We start from the raw sequence: 20,471 nt of genomic DNA on the forward strand, positions 1-20,471 counted from the left end.
CGATTCCGGATACCACCAGGACCGGACGGCCTCCGTCCCCGAAATCCCACAGGAAGCGGGCGATGGGCACAGACACCTCTGCCCGAAACTCTGCCAACTGGAACACGGAGCAGCAGTGCGGAGGGGGGGGAGAGAGAGACTGTCACCTGCGAGGGGGGGGGGGGAGAGAGCAGGGAAGTGAGGGGGGGGGAGAGAGACTGTCACCTGCGGGGGGAGAGAGCAGGGACGTGAGGGGGGGGAGAGAGAGACTGTCACCTGCGGGGGGAGCAGGGACGTGAGGGGGGGGAGAGAGAGACTGTCACCTGCGAGGGGGGGGGGGAGAGAGCAGGGAAGTGAGGGGGGGGAGAGAGACTGTCACCTGCGGGGGGAGAGAGCAGGGAAGCGAGGGGGGGAGAGAGAGACTGACACCTGCGGGGGGAGAGGGAGACTGTCACCTGCGGGGGGGGAGAGCAGGGAAGTGGGGGGGGGGGAGAGACTGTCACCTGCGGGGGGAGAGAGCAGGGAAGTGGGGGGGGGGGAGAGACTGTCACCTGCGGGGGAAGAGAGCAGGGAAGTGAGGGGGGGAGAGGGAGACTGCCACCTGCGGGAGAGAGAGGAGGGAAGTGAGGGGGGGGGGGCAGAGGGAGACTATAACCTGCGGGGGGGGAGAGAGGAGGGAAGTGAGGGGGGGGGGAGAGGGAGACTGCCACCTGCGGGGGGGAGAGAGGAGGGAAGTGAGGGGGGAGAGGGAGACTGCACTTGCACATGGTGAGGGGTCTCTGGGACAGGCGGGATCTCTCTGGCGGTCTCTCTTGGATAGAGGAGGGTCTCACCTGCACAGGGCGGGGGTCATGTATGACGCTCCTGTTGCACACGCGGGTGCGCACGGAGTTGGAGCACACGTCCCCGCAGGCGTCCTCGCGCCCCGCGGTCACAGAGCCGCAGAGACAGCGGCGGGCCGCGTCCTGACCCGCGTGAGAGCGGCCGTGGCGGAGGCAGAGGGCGAGGCAGGAATCGGGGGCGAGCGACGCGGGCGACACCAGGGAGTAATGTAACACGGCGTCCGGGACCCCCGTCACACACGAGACAAACTGCTCCGCTGTACGGGAGACACAGGGCGGGGGGGGGGTCACGTGAGGGGAGATGGGGGGCATCACATGGAGCAGGGGATATCCCTGCTTCAGCACAGGTGGCTCAATGAGTCACAGCTTCAGCAAAGGTGGCTCAATCAGTCCCAGCTTCAGCAAAAGTGGCTCAATCAGTCCCAGCTTCAGCACAGGTGGCTCAATCAGTCCCTGCTTCAGCACAGGTGGCTCAATCAGTCGCAGCTTCAGCACAGATGGCTCAATCAGTGGCTCAGTCTTCGACTGAGCCACTGATTGAGCCATCTGTGCTGAAGCAGGAATATACATACAACCCGGCCTGTTGGGGGCCCATGAGGACGGAGTTTGAGACCCCCTGATATGGAGGGTAACAGGAGGAGTCACGTGGGGGAGACAGGTGAGGAGACATGAGAGGAAAGGTCAGATGGGAGGTCGAAGGTGTTGCTGTCCTAAGGGTAACCAGTGGTCAGTTGGGTGACGATAGAAGGGGGACACTAAGGGACCCTGCGGGTGGGGTCAGTCCCTGGACAGCTCTCTCGTCCTCTCACCGCAGGGCTGCTCGGGGTCGCCGGGCCCTTGCGCACATAGCTCGGTCTCTCGGTCAGTCGCCAGGCTCCGCCCCCGCGCCAGCCACGAAACCAAAAGGCGCAGTGAGCAGGTGCACGGCAAAGGGTTACCGGAGAGATCCCTGAGGGGGGGGTGGAGAGGAGGAGGAGGGGGATGGAGAGGAGGAGGAGGAGGGGGGAGGGAGAGGAGGAGGAGGGGGGAGGGAGAGGGGGGGATGAGGAGGAGGGGGAGGAGAGGAGGAGGAAGGGGGGAGAGGAGGAGGAGGGGGGGAGAGGAGAGGAGAAGGAGGGGGGAGGAGAGGAGGAGGGGGAAGAGGAGGAGGGGAGGAGGAGCAGGGGGGGAGAGGAGGAGGAGGGGGGGAGAGGAGGAGGGGGGGGAGAGGAGGAGGAGGGGGGGAGAGGAGGAGGGGGGGAGAGGAGGAGGAGGGGGGAGGGAGAGGGAAGGGAGAGGAGGAGGGGGAGAGAGGAGGGGGGAGGGAGAGGAGGAGGAGGGGGTAGGGAGAGGAGGAGGGGGGAGGGAGAGGAGGGGGAAGGGAGAGGAGGAGGAGGGGGAAGGGAAAGGAGGGGGAGGGGGGAGGAGAGGAGGAGGAGGGGGAAGGAGGAGGGGGGGAGGAGAGGAGGAGGAGGGGGGAGGGAGAGGAGGAGGAGAGGGGAGGAGAGGAGGAGGAGGGGGAGGGAGAGGAGCAGGAGAGGGGAGGAGAGGGAGGGGGAAGAGGGGGGGGAGGAGAGGGGGGGAAAGGGAAAGAGGGGAGAGGGAGGGGGGAAGAGGGGAGAGGGAGGGGGAAGAGGGAGGGAAAGAGATTGAGAGTGTATTCTCCTGTATACTCACACTGTCTGTAGGTGTATTATTACTCACAGTGTCTGTAAGTGTATTAATACTCACAGTGTAGGTGTGTTATTACTCAGTGTCTGTAGGTGTACTAATATTCACACTGCTTCTGTCTGTAGGTGTATTATTACTCACAGTGTCTGTAGGTGTATTAATACTCACAATGTCTATAGGTGTATTATTACTCAGTGTCTGTAGGTGTATTATTACTCACAGTGTCTGTAGGTGTATTATTACTCACAGTGTCTGTAGGTGTATTATTATTCACAGTGTCTGTAGGTGTATTATTACTCACAGTGTCTGTAGGTGTATTATTACTCACAGTGTCTGTAGGTGTATTATTACTCACAGTGTCTGTAGGGGGGGTAAGGAGCTCAGTTCTGTCTCTTCGATAATCTGAATTTGGTTTTGACTCAGGATCCTGATGAGAAAAGAAGGGAAACCCGGAGGGAGGTATATATATATATATATTTCTTGTAAGAAATAACATTGTGTGTTATTATGGTAATGCTGTACGCTCTTTTTTTCTTGTATATATATATATATATATATATATATATATATATATATATATATACATACAGTGTTCGACAAACCTATACATTTGCTCGCCCCGGGCGAGTGGATTTAACCCCCGGGCGAGTAAATATTGGCCCAAGCAGCACACGTTTGGTACTAGGTGGCGAGTAGATTTTTTTGTGTGGCGAGTAGATTTTTTGGTGATTTGTCAACCACTGTATATATATATATATATATATATATATATATATATATATATATATATATAAAACTGAAAATGTTGTTTGTGAGTCCCTGTAGACCATTTGATTGGTCCGTCGGTTCGCCCGCCCTCCCACAGCTCTCTACTCATCTGGGACATCTCATACCACGATCAGGAATCACCGCTTCCGAACTCCAGGGGCCATTGAAAAGCGAAGTCATCCTAGTATTACAACCACCAGGATGGCAGGTGGGCAAAGGAACAGATTGTCCTTAATTGTATCAAGTTTACCACCGTTCAAACGGGCTGGTGTCTCGATACCCAAACCGCTCGGGGCAACGTGATGACGTAATACATCACAGCATCCGGGTCCCTACGCGTTTCGCCACGGGAGTGTGGTGTAGGAGTTGCCGTACACCTTATATAGCCTATACAGGCTCATAGGTCATAATCAATATCGCACAACAATTGCAATACATCGCTTAATAAAAAGAAGACCTTATAGTATCAGAAAGTTAATGTACACAAACAAACATCGAGCTAGCAATGTTAACACTCGTAACATAAACATGTGTTAAACAACAGGAACCAAACAGCGTGTATTACAATAGAAATGTATATTACTTAATTTTGTTTGTCACAAAAGAAGCATAAGCTGAAAATAGGAAAGGAATTGGAAAGAGTGGGGGAGGGTGAAGGGGAGTAGGGGGGGAGGGTGAAGGGGAGTAGGGGGGAGGGTGAAGGGGAGTAGGGGGAGGGTGAAGGGGAGTAGGGGGGGAGGGTGAAGGGGAGTAGGGAGGGAGGGTGAAGGAGTAGGGAGGGAGGGTGAAGGAGTAGGGAGGGAGAGTGAAGGAGTAGGGAGGGAGGGTGAAGGGGAGTAGGGGGAGGGTGAAGGGGAGGAGTGAGGGTGAAGGGGAGTAGGGGGAGGGTGAAGGGGAGCAGGGGGAGGGTGAAGGGAGTTGGGGTGGAGGGTGAAGGGGAGTAGGGGGGAAGGGAGGGAAAGGGAAAGAAAAGGGGATAATAGGGCAACAAAATAATCTAATAAATATACTTATGTGAATGGAGCAATATACATGGAGAATGATAAAATATGTGTAAAAAGTGCCAACACATAAGGCACAGAATTAAAAAGGACCAGAGAAGGTAGAAATTGGGTCTAACGAGCCCCAATGTCATCAATGGATCCCATTCAAATATATTCCACATAGGACAACAGAGGTGAATGCTGGAGGGGGAAGAGAGAGTAGGAGAGAATGAAGAAATAGGGAGAGAAATAGGGGTGTAAGGGGGAAAACAAGAAAAAGAGGAGGGGGGGGTGGGGGGATACAAGGAGAATAGGGGAGACGTTCCCAAGAAAAACAGTGGATGCTAAATAGCAGGAAAAACCCAGTCCCAGGCGAGGAGGCTTGGACGTGAGATGACTGTCCCAGTGTGCGTCTATCAATACACTCATTGAAACCGGCTTGGTACAATTAAGGGCAAATCTGTCGCAATCTGTTCCTTTGCCAATCTGCCATCCTGGAGGTTCTCATATTAGGATGACTTTGCTTTTCCGGGGCCCCTGGAGCTCGGAAACGGCGATTCCTGACCGTGGCATGGGATGTCCCAGATGAGTATCATCTCTTAAGGAGATTGACCTACCCTAAATGTTTTTCACTCAATCTACACTTGTGAGTGCGCCATTAATATTATCCCCTTTTTGAGAATAAACACCGCACAGATTTATGCTATGTGGCACGCGCCTTATTCTGGAGGCCAGGGTCATGAATGGGATGATTAGCCCAGATAGTTTCAACTCGGCCCTCTTTTCAAAGCACAACAAGTTCTGTTTCTTTTCTTTACTTTATTTGGGGAAAGTAGCATAAAAGACAGGCAATTGTGAAGAGGTGTTGGTGTTTAAATAGTGTCTCTCTGTGGGTGCCTTGTAGTTAAGGACAGGTGAAAAGGGTAATCCTACCACTACAGCAGTTACAGCAGGGTACTCACTCATCCAGAGATGATGGTGGAAAAGGAAGTGAGGGGCAAGGGTCACACTAAAAGTGAAGTGAGACTGCACTAACTGTCAGCAAGGACAGGGGGGGGAAATGGGAAAGCCCATTAACTGGAGGACTGGAGATGTTGCCAGAGCAACCAGGGGTGTGACAGACTGGAAGGAGAAAGGGCTACATAATGTATCCATTCCATCTGCACTGGGAGTAAAACTGTAAGGAAAGTAACATCCAATACAGCTAGCAGGCAGAACTGCCAAGGGAAGGGGGGCTGAAACAGAGAAGGCAGACAGGGGTATTTCTGTTCCATGACACACCTCTCTTCTCTTTTTTTTGGTTTTCCATATCAGGACATAATAACAATCTGTTCCTTAGCAGGTCTTAAAATGAGGTCAATACAACCTCAGATGAACAACAACACAGGACATATTACACCGTGTCATGATTTATTAAACAAAAATAAAGCCAAAATGGAGAAGCCATGTGTGAAAAACCAAGTACACCTTATGATTCAATAGCTTGTAGAACCACCTTTAGCAGCAATAACTTGAAGTAATCGTTTTCTGTATGACTTTATCAGTCTCTCACATCGTTGTGGAGGAATTTTGGCCCACTCTTCTTTACAATGTTGCTTCAGTTCATTGAGGTTTGCGGGCATTTGTTTATTGTGTTTGGCTCAATAAATGAGTTAGTTATTCCAAATCCGTTTGTGCCCTGTGTTCCTTCAACTACTACTTGCATTGGATTGATTACAGGCTATTGTTCAAGCACAAGTGCACCGGTAATTGTATCATCTTTTATTATACTTTTTTTTTTTTTTTTTAGGTGTGCAGCATTTATTTCATATACTTGGGATTTTAGCTTCTCGCGGAATACTCGCAGAGACCCTGCCCAGTACTCGCAGAGACTCTGCCCAGTATTCGCAGCACTCAGTACCTCCCAGCCCCACCCCCCAATACTCCCTGCCCCCGCATCCCCACCCCAGTACTCACAGCGCCCGCAGGCTCCGGTGCCCGGAAAGGTCTCGCGGTCGGAGAAAAGTCAGCCGGTTCCCAGAGAGATCCCTGAAAGAGAGAGAGGGGAGGGGGGCAGGCTCGTGTGACCACAACTAAGTTGGATGCTTCCGTGTGTATCACATCCCCCCATGTGTAGATCACACAGTGTATATATGTGTGTGTATGTATGTATGAATGTATGAATGTATATATATATATATATATAGCAAATGGAAATATAACTTAACTAAGTGTATATATATATATATATATATATATATGCAAATATAACTGTATGCTCATCTGCATGTCTTAGGCAGGTCTGCAACCCCGCCTTTCCCCATCATCACCCAGCATACAGCACTTCCACTGCAGCAAGGGATTCTGGGAAATGACATGCAAATGAGCACACAGTGTCACTTTTTGCCTCAATAACCATTTTTAACATGGTTCCCTATAGGCTTAAGCTTGCTGCATGGTCACAGCTTTGAGCACAGCCAGGGTTAAGGTGCATACCCAGAAAACCACCCACAGACAGCTGTTTCAACCTTGATGGGTCTCATCAGTGTGGGGTTGGCTTTACTGGGAATGCAAGAGAGGCTATGGGATAGGCTAAACTATAATACTGAGCTAAGTTATGGTGAGTAAAAAAAGTGACAAAAACCCTCCACAGGAAAGCAAATATGCAAATATAACTGTATGCTCATCTGCATGTTTTAGGCAGGTCTGCAACCCCGCCTTTCCCCATCATCACCCAGCATACAGCACTTCCACTGCAGCAAGGGATTCTGGGAAATGACATGCAAATGAGCACACAGTGTCACTTTTTGCCTCAATAACCATTTTTAACATGGTTCCCTATAGTGCTGTATGCTGGGTGATGATGGGGAAAGGCGGGGTTGCAGACCTGCCTAAAACATGCAGATGAGCATACAGTTATATTTGCATATTTGCTTTCCTGTGGAGGGTTTTCGTCACTTTTTTTACTCACCATAACTTAGCTCAGTATTATAGTTTAGCCTATCCCATAGCCTCTCTTGCATTCCCAGTAAAGCCAACCCCACACTGATGAGACCCATCAAGGTCGAAACAGCTGTCTGTGGGTGGTTTTCTGGGTATGCACCTTAACCCTGGCTGTGCTCAAAGCTGTGACCATGCAGCAAGCTTAAGCCTATAGGGAACCATGTTAAAAATGGTTATTGAGGCAAAAAGTGACACTGTGTGCTCATTTGCATGTCATTTCCCAGAATCCCTTGCTGCAGTGGAAGTGCTGTATGCTGGGTGATGATGGGGAAAGGCGGGGTTGCAGACCTGCCTAAGACATGCAGATGAGCATACAGTTATATTTGCATATTTGCTTTCCTGTGGAGGGTTTTTGTCACTTTTTTTACTCACCATAACTTAACTCAGTATTATGTTTTATATATATATATAAATAAAATCAAAAAATAAATAGATGATACCGTTCTGTGGCTAACGAAATGCTTTTATTTGTGCGAGCTTTCGAGATACACTGATCTCTTTTCCGGCGATGTTACAATGAATGAAGCAAGCAAAAGCTATACTATAAACAGTGTCTCTTGGAATGTTATCTGTGCTGGTCCTTCCCCCGGTGTGGATGTGTATTATGGCTGGAGGTGTCAAAAGGTTCCTGAAAGCAAGTGATGAAAGAGTGTGTATGTGTATCAGTGTGAATAAAAATGAATGGAGAGCCCACAGTATATACAGTGCTTTACAAAAGGTGTGTGTGGAGTGGGAGTGGATATAAATGGTGTGGGTGGGTGTGGAAATGTGAGAGTTAGTAGCACAACTAAAAGTGTGTGTGGATACTATGTGGTCCCTATTGGTGTATAGGGATGGAAAAACAAGGACTATAAGTGTGTGTGAGAGACAGCTGTGTGATCATACATAACCCTGGCTGTGCTCAAAGCTGTGACCATGCAGCAAGCTTAACCCTATAGGGAACCATGTTAAAAATGGGTTTTGAAGCAAAAAGTGGCACTGTGTGCTCATTTGCATGTCATTTCCCAGAATCCCTTGCTGCAGTGGAAGTGCTGTGTGCTGGGTGATAATGGGGAAAGGCGGGGTTGCAGACCTGCCTAAGACATGCAGATGAGCATACAGTTGTATTTACATTTATATATATATATATATATATATATATATATATATATATATATATATATATATATATAAAATATATATATATATATATATATATATATATATACACACACACACACACACACACACACACACACACACACACTATATATACACAGTATACATATATATACTGTGTGTGTATTGGAGGTGGGAGGGGGGGGGTGACTACCCCATGAAACTCTCACCATGTGAGTCCCAATACATAAGGTTTATGGTGGGTGGGGAGGTTAGAGGTCACTGGACACATTACTGCCCCCCAGTTGTTGTCATGGAGACCGGAGGAAGCCAAATGAGACACCACATTCCCATCCCGTTCCAGCGGCTGCCTGGGTACCCAGAGCTGTGTGCTCCCAGAGTGGCACCGTTACCATGGAGACGGCGTCACCGCCCACGTCATCCGTATATACAGCCAGAGATATACAGCAGTATACACACAGTGAGGCATACAGCAGTATACACACAGTGAGGTATACAGCAGTATATACACAGTGAGGTATACAGCAGTATACACACAGTGAGGCATAAGCAGTATACACACAGTGAGGCATACAGCAGTATACACACAGTGAGGCATACAGCAGTATACACACAGTGAGGTATACAGCAGTATATACACAGTGAGGCATACAGCAGTATACACACAGTGAGGCATACAGCAGTATACACACAGTGAGGTATACAGCAGTATATACACAGTGAGGTATACAGCAGTATACACACAGTGAGGCATAAGCAGTATACACACAGTGAGGCATACAGCAGTATACACACAGTGAGGCATACAGCAGTATACACACAGTGAGGTATACAGCAGTATATACACAGTGAGGCATACAGCAGTATACACACAGTGAGGCATACAGCAGTATACACACAGTGAGGCATACAGCAGTATACACACAGTGAGGCATACAGCAGTATACACACAGTGAGGCATACAGCAGTATACACACAGTGAGGCATACAGCAGTATACACACAGTGAGGCATACAGCAGTATACACACAGTGAGGTATACAGCAGTATACACACAGTGAGGCATACAGCAGTATACACACAGTGAGGCATACAGCAGTATACACACAGTGAGGCATACAGCAGTATACACACAGTGAGGCATACAGCAGTATACACACAGTGAGGTATACAGCAGTATACACACAGTGAGGCATACAGCAGTATACACACAGTGAGGTATACAGCAGTATACACACAGTGAGGCATACAGCAGTATACACACAGTGAGGCATACAGCAGTATACACACAGTGAGGTATATAGCAGTATACACACAGTGAGGCATACAGCAGTATATACACAGTGAGGTATACAGCAGTATATACACAGTGAGGCATACAGCAGTATATACACAGTGAGGCATACAGCAGTATACACACAGTGAGGCATACAGCACTATACACACAGTGAGGTATACAGCAGTATACACACAGTGAGGTATACAGCAGTATACACACAGTGAGGTATACAGCAGTATACACACAGTGAGGTATACAGCAGTATACACACAGTGAGGCATACAGCAGTATATACACAGTGTGAGGCATACAGCAGTATACACACAGTGAGGTATACAGCAGTATATACACAGTGATGCATACAGCAGTATATACACAGTGATGCATACACTGCAGTATATACACAGTGATGCATACATCAGTATATACACAGTGATGCATACAGCAGTATATACACAGTGAGGTATACAGCAGTATATACACAGTGATGCATACAGCAGTATATACACAGTGATGCATACAGCAGTATATACACAGTGATGCATACAGCAGTATATACACAGTGAGGCATACAGTAGTATATACACAGTGAGGCATACAGTAGTATATACACAGTGAGGCATACAGCAGTATATACACAGTGATGCATACAGCAGTATATACACAGTGATGCATACAGCATTATATACACAGTGATGCATACAGCAGAATATACACAGTGATGCATACAGCAGTATATACACAGTGATGCATACAGTAGTATATACAGTGAAGCATACAGTAGTATACACACAGTGAGGCATACAGCAGTATATACACAGTGTGAGGCATACAGCAGTATACACACAGTGATGCATACACTGCAGTATATACACAGTGATGCATACATCAGTATATACACAGTGATGCATACAGCAGTATATACACAGTGAGGTATACAGCAGTATATACACAGTGATGCATACAGCAGTATATACACAGTGATGCATACAGCAGTATATACACAGTGATGCATACAGCAGTATATACACAGTGAGGCATACAGTAGTATATACACAGTGAGGCATACAGCAGTATATACACAGTGATGCATACAGCAGTATATACACAGTGATGCATACAGCAGTATATACACAGTGATGCATACAGCAGAATATACACAGTGATGCATACAGCAGTATATACACAGTGATGCATACAGTAGTATATACAGTGAAGCATACAGTAGTATATACAGTGAGGCATACAGTAGTATATACACAGTGATGCATACAGTAGTATATACACAGTGATGCATACAGCAGTATATACACAGTGAAGAATACAGCAGTATATACACAGTGATGCATACAGCAGTATATACACAGTGATGCATACAGCAGTATATACACAGTGATGCATACAGCAGTACTGTATATACACAGTGAGGTATACATCAGTATATACACAGTGATGCATACAGTAGTATATACACAGTGAGGTATACATCAGTATATACACAGTGATGCATACAGTAGTATATACACAGTAGGCATACAGTAGTATACACACAGTGAGGTATACAGCAGTATATACACAGTGAGGTAGTGAGGTATGCCTGCAGCAGTATATATACACAGTGAGGTATGCAGCAGTGTATCTGGGTGTGCAGAATGAGGTGTGTATCTGAGTGTGTAGTGCAGAGGGTGGTGTGTATCTGGGTGTGCAGAGCGATGTGTGTATCTGGGTGTGCAGAGCGAGGTGTGTATCTGGGTGTGCAGAGCGAGGTGTGTATCTGGGTGTGCAGAGCGAGGTGTGTATCTGGGTGTGCAGAACGAGGTGTGTATCTGAGTGTGCAAAGCGAGGTATGCAGCAGTGTATCTCGGTGTGCAGAGAGAGGTGTGTATCTGGGTGAGGAGAGCAAGGTGTGTATCTGGGTGTGCAGAGTGAGGTGTGTATCTGGGTGTGCAGAGCGAGGTGTGTATCTGGGTGTGCAGAGCGAGGTGTGTATCTGGGTGTGCAGAGCGAGGTGTGTATCTGGGTGTGCAGAGCGAGGTGTGTATCTGGGTGTGCAGAGCGAGGTGTGTATCTGGGTGTGCAGAGGGAGGTGTGTATCTGGGTGTGCAGAATGAGGTGTGTATCTGGGTGTGCAGAGTGAGGTGTGTATCTGGGTGTGCAGAGTGAGGTGTGTATCTGGGTGTGCAGAGTGAGGTGTGTATCTGGGCGTGCAGAGCAAGGTGTGTATCTGGGTGTGCAGAGCGAGGTGTGCAGAGCGAGGTGTGTATCTGGGCGTGCAGAGCAAGGTGTGTATCTGGGTGTGCAGAGCGAGGTGTGCAGAGTGAGGTGTGTATCTGGGTGTGCAGAGGGAGGTGTGTATCTGGGTGTGCAGAGCGAGGTGTGTATCTGGGTGTGCAGAGCGAGGTGTGTATCTGGGTGTGCAGAGCGAGGTGTGTATCTGGGTGTGCAGAGCGAGGTGTGTATCTGGGTGTGCAGAGCGAGGTGTGTATCTGGGTGTGCAGAGCGAGGTGTGTATCTGGGTGTGCAGAGCGAGGTGTGTATCTGGGTGTGCAGAGTGAGGTGTGTATCTGGGTGTGCAGAGTGAGGTGTGTATCTGGGTGTGCAGAGTGAGGTGTGTATCTGGGTGTGCAGTGTGAGGTGTGTATCTGGGTGTGCAGAGTGAGGTGTGTATCTGGGTGTGTAGAGTGAGGTGTGTATCTGGGTGTGCAGAGCGAGGTGTGTATCTGGGTGTGCAGAGCGAGGTGTGCAGTGTGAGGTGTGCAGAGTGAGGTGTGTATCTGGGTGTGCAGAGTGAGGTGTGTATCTGGGTGTGCAGTGTGAGGTGTGCAGAGCGGAGGGGATGGGGGTGACCGTCCTATCTGTGCCACGCTTTGCACCTCCACTTTGGGAGGTCACACTGCAGAATAACATTCCAGCATTCCTCCCTGTACTGCAGGATCCCACACAGCAAGAATACAACCCAAGGAGGGGAGGGAGGAGAGGGAGAGCAAGTGGAAAACAGAGAGGGGGGTGAGAAGAGGAAAGGGGGAGGGAGAGAAGAGGAAAGGGGGATGGGGAGAAGAGGAAAGGGGGAGAGGGAGAAGAGGAAAGGGGGAGGGGGAGAAGGTGGAAAGGAGAGAGAGGGGAGAGAGAAAAAGGAGGAGAGACATGGGGGGGGGGAGAGAGAGAGGGTGAGGGAGGGGAGAGAAAGAGAGACGGAGGAATTTCGATTGTAAGCTCTCTGGTTTGTCATTCACCTGTTGTGCTTCTCCCAATTGTTTACAATTTATTTACCTTGTCTTGTCAAGTTGTAAAGTGCTGAGTACACTGCACTGTGTAATAACACCATGCATACAGAGGTGAGAGAGGGAAGGGGGGGAACAGATAGGGGTTAGGGGGACAGATGAGGGTTAGGGTGACAGGGATGATGGGCAGATGGGGGTTAGAGTGACATGACGGGTGACAAACTGGGGTTAAGGGGACAGATGGGGATTAGTTTGACAGATTACCGGTGACAGATGAGGGGTGACAGGTGACGGGGGTTAGGGCGACAGATGATGGGTGGCAGATGAGGGTTAGGGTGATAGATGGGGGTTAGGGTGACAGATGAGGGGTGACAGATGGGGGTTAAAGTGACAGATGACGGGTGACAGATGGGGGTTACGGTGACAGATGACGGGTGACAGATGGGGGTTAGGGTGACATGACGGATGACAGATGGGATTAGAGTGACAGATGATGGGTGACAGATGGGGGTTAGGGTGACAGATGACGGGTGACTGATGGGGATTAGGGTGACAGATGACGGGTGACAGATGGGGGTTAGGGTGACAGATGATGGGTGACAGATGGGGGTTAGGGTGACAGATGATGGGTGACAGATGGGGGTTATGGTGACAGATGATGGTTAGGGTGATATGATGGGTGACAGGTGGGAGTTAGGGTGACATATGACAGATGTCAGATGGGGTTACGGTGATAGATGACGAGTGACAGATGGGGGTTACAGTGACAGATGATGTGTGACAGATGGGGGTTACGGTGACAGATGACGGGTGACAGATGGGGGTTACGGTGACAGATGACGGGTGACAGATGGGGGTTAGGGTGACAGATGACGGGTGACAGATGGGGGTTAGGGTGACATGACGGATGACAGATGGGATTAGAGTGACAGATGATGGGTGACAGAAGGGAATTAGGGTGACAGATGACGGGTGACTGATGGGGATTAGGGTGACAGATGACGGGTGACAGATGGGGGTTAGGGTGACAGATGACGGGTGACAGATGGGGGTTAGGGTGACATGACGGATGACAGATGGGATTAGAATGACAGATGATGGGTGACAGATGGGAATTAGGGTGACAGATGACGGGTGACTGATGGGGATTAGGGTGACAGATGGGGGTTAGGGTGACATGACGGGTGACAGATGGGATTAGAGTGATAGATGATGGGTGACAGATGGGAATTAGGGTGACAGATGACGGGTGACAGATGTGGGGGATTAAGGTGACAGATGACGGGTGACAGATGGGGGTTAGGGTGGCAGATGACGGGTGATGGATGTGGGGGATTTGGGTGACAGATGGGGATTTAGAAGCTTTAACAAATAACGATGCAGCGAAGACGGGGAGATGGAGAGAAGAAAACAGAGCATCTCAGTGTGCTGCAGAGCATCGCTACTCACATGGTGACAGTGTCAGGGGGACAGTCCTCAGCACTCGGGATCTCCCACAGTCCGGCCCCAGAGCAGTTGACCTGGGTGGGAGTGCACAGACAGCGTGGGGGGCAGCGGGATGAGAGGGGGGCGGAGGGCATAGCTGGGCTGGTCTCGGGGGGGCACTTGTTTCCCACACTGTCTGGTGAAGCTCCTGTGCCATCTGTGGGGTGCAAGTTTCTGGGACTGCACCCCAAATCTAACACTGCACCCCAAGAAGTTTCCTGACTCCCCCCAGGGGCAGAGAGAATGTTTGAGGGGTTCACAGGGGGCAACGAGGTCCCCACAGCACTGGCAAACAGGAAACAAACAAGAAAACGCCTCCTGGGCACAGGAACCCTGCTGGCTTGTGACCCCAATACCATGTCACAGCTAGGGACACCCGGACACAGGACAGCTAGTGACACCCGGACACAGGACAGCTAGTGACACCCGGACACAGGACAGCTAGCGACACCCGGACACAGGACAGCTAGTGACACCGGGACACAGGACAGCTAGTGACACCCGGACACAGGACAGCTAGTGACCCCGATACCATGTCACAGCTAGGGACACCCGGACACAGGACAGCTAGTGACACCCGGACACAGGACAGCTAGTGACACCCGGACACAGGACAGCTAGTGACACCCGGACACAGGACAGCTAGCGACACCCGGACACAGGACAGCTAGTGACACTCGGACACAGGACAGCTAGTGACACCCGGACACAGGACAGCTAGTGACACCCGGACACAGGACAGCTAGTGACACCCGGACACAGGACAGCTAGTGACAACCGGACACAGGACAGCTAGTGACACCCGGACACAGGACAGCTAGTGACACCCGGACACAGGACAGCTAGTGACACCCGGACACAGGACAGCTAGTGACACCCGGACACAGGACAGCTAGTGACACCCGGACACAGGACAGCTAGTGACACCCGGACACAGGACAGCTAGTGACACCCGGACACAGGACAGCTAGCGACACCCGGACACAGGACAGCTAGTGACACCCGGAAACAGCACAGCTAGTGACACCCGGACACAGGACAGCTAGCGACACCCGGACACAGGACAGCTAGTGACACCCGGACACAGGACAGCTAGTGACACCCGGAAACCGCACAGCTAGTGACACCCGGACACAGGACAGCTAGTGACACCCGGACACAGGACAGCTAGTGACACCCGGACACAGGACAGCTAGTGACACCCGGACACAGGACAGCTAGTGACACTCGGACACAGGACAGCTAGTGACACCCGGACACAGGACAGCTAGTGACACCCGGACACAGGACAGCTAGTGACACCCGGACACAGGACAGCTAGTGACACTCGGACACAGGACAGCTAGTGACACCCGGACACAGGACAGCTAGTGACACAGGACACCCTGACTCTCTCCTCTATAACATCTTTCCAAAAATCCTCTCCCCTCACTTTCCCTCCCCTCCCGGGCAGTGGTACCCTCTGTATGTCCCGCTCCTCCTCCTCTCTGTGGTACCCTCTGTATGTCCCGCTCCTCCTCCTCCTCTCCGTGGTACCCTCTGTATGTCCCGCTCCTCCTCTCTGTGGTACCCTCTGTATGTCCCGCTCCTCCTCCTCCTCTCCGTGGTACCCTCTGTATGTCCTCCTCCTCCTCTCTGTGGTACCCTCTGTATGTCCCGCTCCTCCTCCTCCTCTCCGTGGTACCCTCTGTATGTCCCGCTCCTCCTCCTCCTCTCTGTGGTACCCTCTGTATGTCCCACTCCTCCTCTCCTCTGCCTTTTGTCTCTGGGGGGAGGGAGGTTGTTATCTCTCTTTACAAGTTCTCAAAGCCCCCCCCCCTCTCTCAACCCCCCTCAGTGATGTAAAAACCCAGGGAAGGGATGTTTTCCGAATGGGGGGGGGGGGGGGGGAGGGGGGCTGCTGGTGTTAGTGTAACAGGACAGACACAGACCCTGGGGTGGGGTGACAGGGCGTGTGTGTGTTAGGACAGTCACACGCTGGGGAGGGGTGACGAACAAGTGCTAACCCCCCTACCTGTGACCCTGGGAGAGGGGGGAGATGACATGACAGACTGAATCTCGTTGGGGGCAGGAGGGCAGACACCACCTGTAGAGCCACCCATGCTGAAGCAGGGACTGATTTAGCCACCTGTGCTGAAAACCTGACCTGTTGGGGGATCATGAGGACTGGAGTTGAGATCCCTGCCCGAAAGGGTTATTGTGGTCAGGGTCTCACTGCCTGAGCCGGACCCCACAGACACAGCACTGGTATCACACCCCCGAGTTACTGAGTCTCACACCCCCCCTCCCCCCACAGACACAGCACTGGTATCACTCCCCGAGTTACTGAGTCTCACACCTCCCCCCCCCCCCACATCATGGGACTTTTATAAGGTTGGGACACCGTAGGGTTGCCAGGTGTCCAGTATGGAACCGGACTGTCCTGTATCTGGACACTGTGCCCAGCAAACCATTAGACGTAATACTGGACATGTACGTGACCGGTATTACCTCTCTGGACATGTATGTGTCCGGTATTACCTCTCTGGACATGTATGTGTACGGTATTACCTCTCTGGACATGTATGTGTCCGGTATTACCTCTCTGGACATGTATGTGACCGGTATTACCTCTCTGGACATGTATGTGTCCGGCATTACCTCTCTGGACATAGTGACCTGACCGGCTTGGGGGGCCGTGGGATTTCACTGAGCTGGTAGAGAGTAGGGCTTTGGCTAGGGTGCTGGGCAGCTTCCTCCATCCTGATTGGCTGCATTATCCAGCAGCAGCCAATCGGGAGGAGGTGTCAGGAGCCTGGGGGTGGTGCCAAGGAGGGGAGGAAACCGCATGGAGCAGTGAGAGGAGGGGGCGTGTGTGTGCGTGTCTCGAGCGTGTTGCACCTTTCACTATTGTGTCCAGTATTTTTGGAGAAGCCACCTGGCGACCTTACATGGGAGACTGGACATTGTCACCTTAACATCTTCCTGCTGCAGGCACAGGTCATTGGGCAAGGAACAGGTCAAATTAGAGTCCCTACCAAAGACCAGCACTGTTCAGCCCTCATATAAACCCTAACCCCTGCTTTGCAGGTCTGTGGCAACAAAGGGGTTAATGTAAGACTCGGATGCCCCACTCAGGATGGCAGGATAATTAGCAGTCTCTCTATAGGGCACTAGGTGGCAGCACTGAGTACGGCCTCAGCCCACTGCCCGCATGTTACAGCGAGTGGACATAACGGCTCAGTGTGCCTACTGCGTGGTTTACTTACACCCCCCTAACAAACTGAGACGACACAGTTTTGTGGAAGTAAAAAGGGTCACAGCTTTATTGTTTTAACAATACCTGAAAATAACTGTCAGCCATAATCTTAGTCCTTTGTCATCCCCATTCTCGGTATCTTCCGGCGGGGGGAGCCCTCCTCCACCCGCCCTAATCTACCGTCCACCAGGAGAGACACTGTCCGCCGCGAGAGACACTCTCCACGGCCCCCGTCTACCGTTCACTGGGAGAGACACTCTCCACGGACCCTAGGTCCCCCTTATCAGAGCCGCCTGGGCCTACCCGCATAGGATAGCGCCCAGCTGCCTAAGATTGGGGTACAGCGCCTGACCGCCTGCGTCGGCGCCTCCAGCCCGCACAATCGCTGTGGCGGACGCTGCACGGACCAGAGCCCTCCCCTCAATGGCGCCGGGCTCGCTGCGAGGGGGGGCTGCAGCGCTCGGGCGAGAGTTGCTCCTGCTCTCAATAGAATTGAGAGCAGGACTCGCGTCGAGCGATTAGGCACGCCCCCCAGCGGTTCAGCCAATGAGGGCGAACCTGCCGGGTGATGTCATGGCCGCGCCCCCGTCACTCCCCCACCACGCCCCCCCGGTCTCTCTTCCTGCAGTGAGCTGCAGACCGGGGAATCGGCTGAATGCGCCGCCAATATCGCGGGCGCGCGTTACAGCTCCCGCACTGCAGACAGGCGGGGCGCTGACAGACACAGACCGCGATATGCGGTCTGTAGGGAGTGGGAACCGGAGCGGGAGGTGGGCGGGAGTGGGAGGTTTGAGCGTTAGGGGGGGTGTGGCTTGAGCGGAGGGACCCGCTACTCTCCCCCCCCCCCTCCCTCCCTCCACGGGCTCGGGCTGGCACTCATACACACACGCAGACACACACACACACACACACACAGAGGCAGGCACTCACGCACTCACGCACTCAGGCACACACATACACAAACACAGACAGGCACTCAGGCTGCTTTCCCCCCACACTCCTCCCCGCTCCCCGAAGCCTCCTCTCCCCATTGGCTCACAGCCACACCACGTGACGCGTCAACGCTAGGGAACACCATTCTCTTGTATCCCATAGCGGCTGACGCGCCACAGCGTGTAGTCAGCTGTGCCGCCAGGGGGGACCGGGACCGGCTCCGCAGGATTCCCCTGCTGGTGGGAACTCGCGTGTGGCCGCCCGCGCCGCAGGACGCACCGGGTCCCAGGCCTTAGGCTGAGTCCCCAGTCTTCACTGTGACACGCGCGCCCGGCGGGGGGGGCCGCGCATGCACAGCGCTACACCACGATCTGCGGGGAGGGAAGGTTTACGACGGGAGGGGGCGTGGCTGTGGGTTTGTGGGGGCGTGGCCATGACGTCCCGTGGCTGGTTCGCCCTTATTGGCTGAACCGCCGGCGGGGGCGTGGCCACGCCCCAGTCGCAGATGTCGTGGTCAAATTCCCCCGCCTCCCTGAAAACCTGTCGCGCACCGCTGGGGAAAGGTGCGCGACAAGGTAGGGACTGGGACCGGCCGGACTGGAGGGGCGGGGCGCTGTGGCAAGGACTGGGACCGCAGCCTGAGCCTGACAGTGAGACCAGAGACAAGGCTGCTTCCTTTCCTTGCCCGAGTGACTTACCCTCTCTTATAAACAAGGCATAAAGCCAGGCCCACGCCACCTCTTCTCGTCTTTGACGCCCGTCTTCGACCTCCCGCCACATCGGGCGCCACTCCTATTACACCCCCAAGACTTTGCCGATTATTTAAAGTGCAAGGTATCCGCGGAGAAGTCCCCTCTCCATCTGCCTTGGTCTCCTCTCCAGTTACAGAGGAAGACGTATCTCTCCTGCTGCTCTCAACCTCCACCACGTGAGGCCTCCACCACGTGAGGCCTCCACCCCATTCCCTCCCATCTCCTGAAACCGCTCGCCTCTACCTTAGTCCTCACTAACATTGTCACCTCATCTCTGTGCTCTGGTACTTTTTCATCTCTTTTTCCAAGAAGCTGTTGGACCTACTCTTGACAAAAACACCCTAGACCAGGAGTGGCCAACTCCAGTCCTCAAAGCCCACCAGGTCAGGTTTTAAAAGATATCCCTTTGCACAGGTGACTCGGTCAATGGCTGAGCCACCTGTGCTTAAGCAGGAATATCCTTAAAACCTGGCCTGTCGGTGGCCCTTGAGGACTGGAGTTGGCCACCGCCGCTGCCCTAGACCCTACGTCCCCTTCTAACTCTTGCTCTCTCTTGCCTTTTGCTTCTAGACTTCCGAAACAAATCCTTTCTTTATGTATACAGGTGGTCCTCGCTATCTGTCAATCCGTTATGCGTAGAACGGATTATCCGATGCCAGGTAATGCATTCCGATGAACGCATTATCCGACGCGGAATTAACGTTGGATCCGCAATCCGACAGCAATTTGTGGGACGGATTCCAGCGGATAACCGAGGACCGCCTGTACTTCCCTTTCTCAACTCTCATAACCTACTTGACCCTCTCCAGTTGAGCGTCCACACCACATACTCAACAGAAACCACCCTCATCAAGGTAGCTAATGACCTCCATTCTGATTCTTCTTGACCTCTCCTCAGCTTTCGATACGGTTGACCCCCCTCTTCCCCTACACATTCTTTACGCTCTTGTTTTCCATGGCACTTGCCCTCTCACCTTTTCTTCAGTGTCTCCAATTCCAACTTCTCCTTGACCTCGATGGTGTACCTCAAGGCAGAGTTGTAGGCCCCTTCTCACTGGGTGACCTCTGACTCTTTTGGACTTGCCTATGTTCTCAATACACAACTATATTTATCTACAGCTGACCTTACACCCGCAGGGCCCAGCAGCCATCTCATCCTCGATAGTCCTTAGTCGCCTCAAGCTTAATGTGGCTGAGAGAACTTCTCATATTCCCCTCCCAAACCAGGTCCCATGGTTCCC

At 51.9% G+C, this 20,471-nt stretch overlaps 1 protein-coding gene across 1 annotated transcript in view; it reads right to left on the minus strand.

Annotated features, from left to right (window-relative positions):
• LOC142472570 (polycystin-1-like) overlaps positions 1–14,582 on the minus strand; it is a 48,100-nt gene extending 33,518 nt beyond the window's left edge. The window contains 6 exon segments of the mRNA XM_075579634.1: positions 14–146; positions 813–1,078; positions 1,631–1,770; positions 2,827–2,898; positions 6,179–6,250; positions 14,272–14,582. Of these exon segments, the coding sequence (XP_075435749.1) occupies positions 14–146; positions 813–1,078; positions 1,631–1,770; positions 2,827–2,898; positions 6,179–6,250; positions 14,272–14,402 (814 nt within the window). The 5' untranslated portion in view covers positions 14,403–14,582.
• Positions 14,583–20,471: the final 5,889 nt, after the last annotated feature.

Source organism: Ascaphus truei, chromosome 22, assembly GCF_040206685.1.
Source record: "Ascaphus truei isolate aAscTru1 chromosome 22, aAscTru1.hap1, whole genome shotgun sequence".
In the NCBI taxonomy this organism is placed as follows: Eukaryota; Metazoa; Chordata; class Amphibia; order Anura; family Ascaphidae; genus Ascaphus; species Ascaphus truei.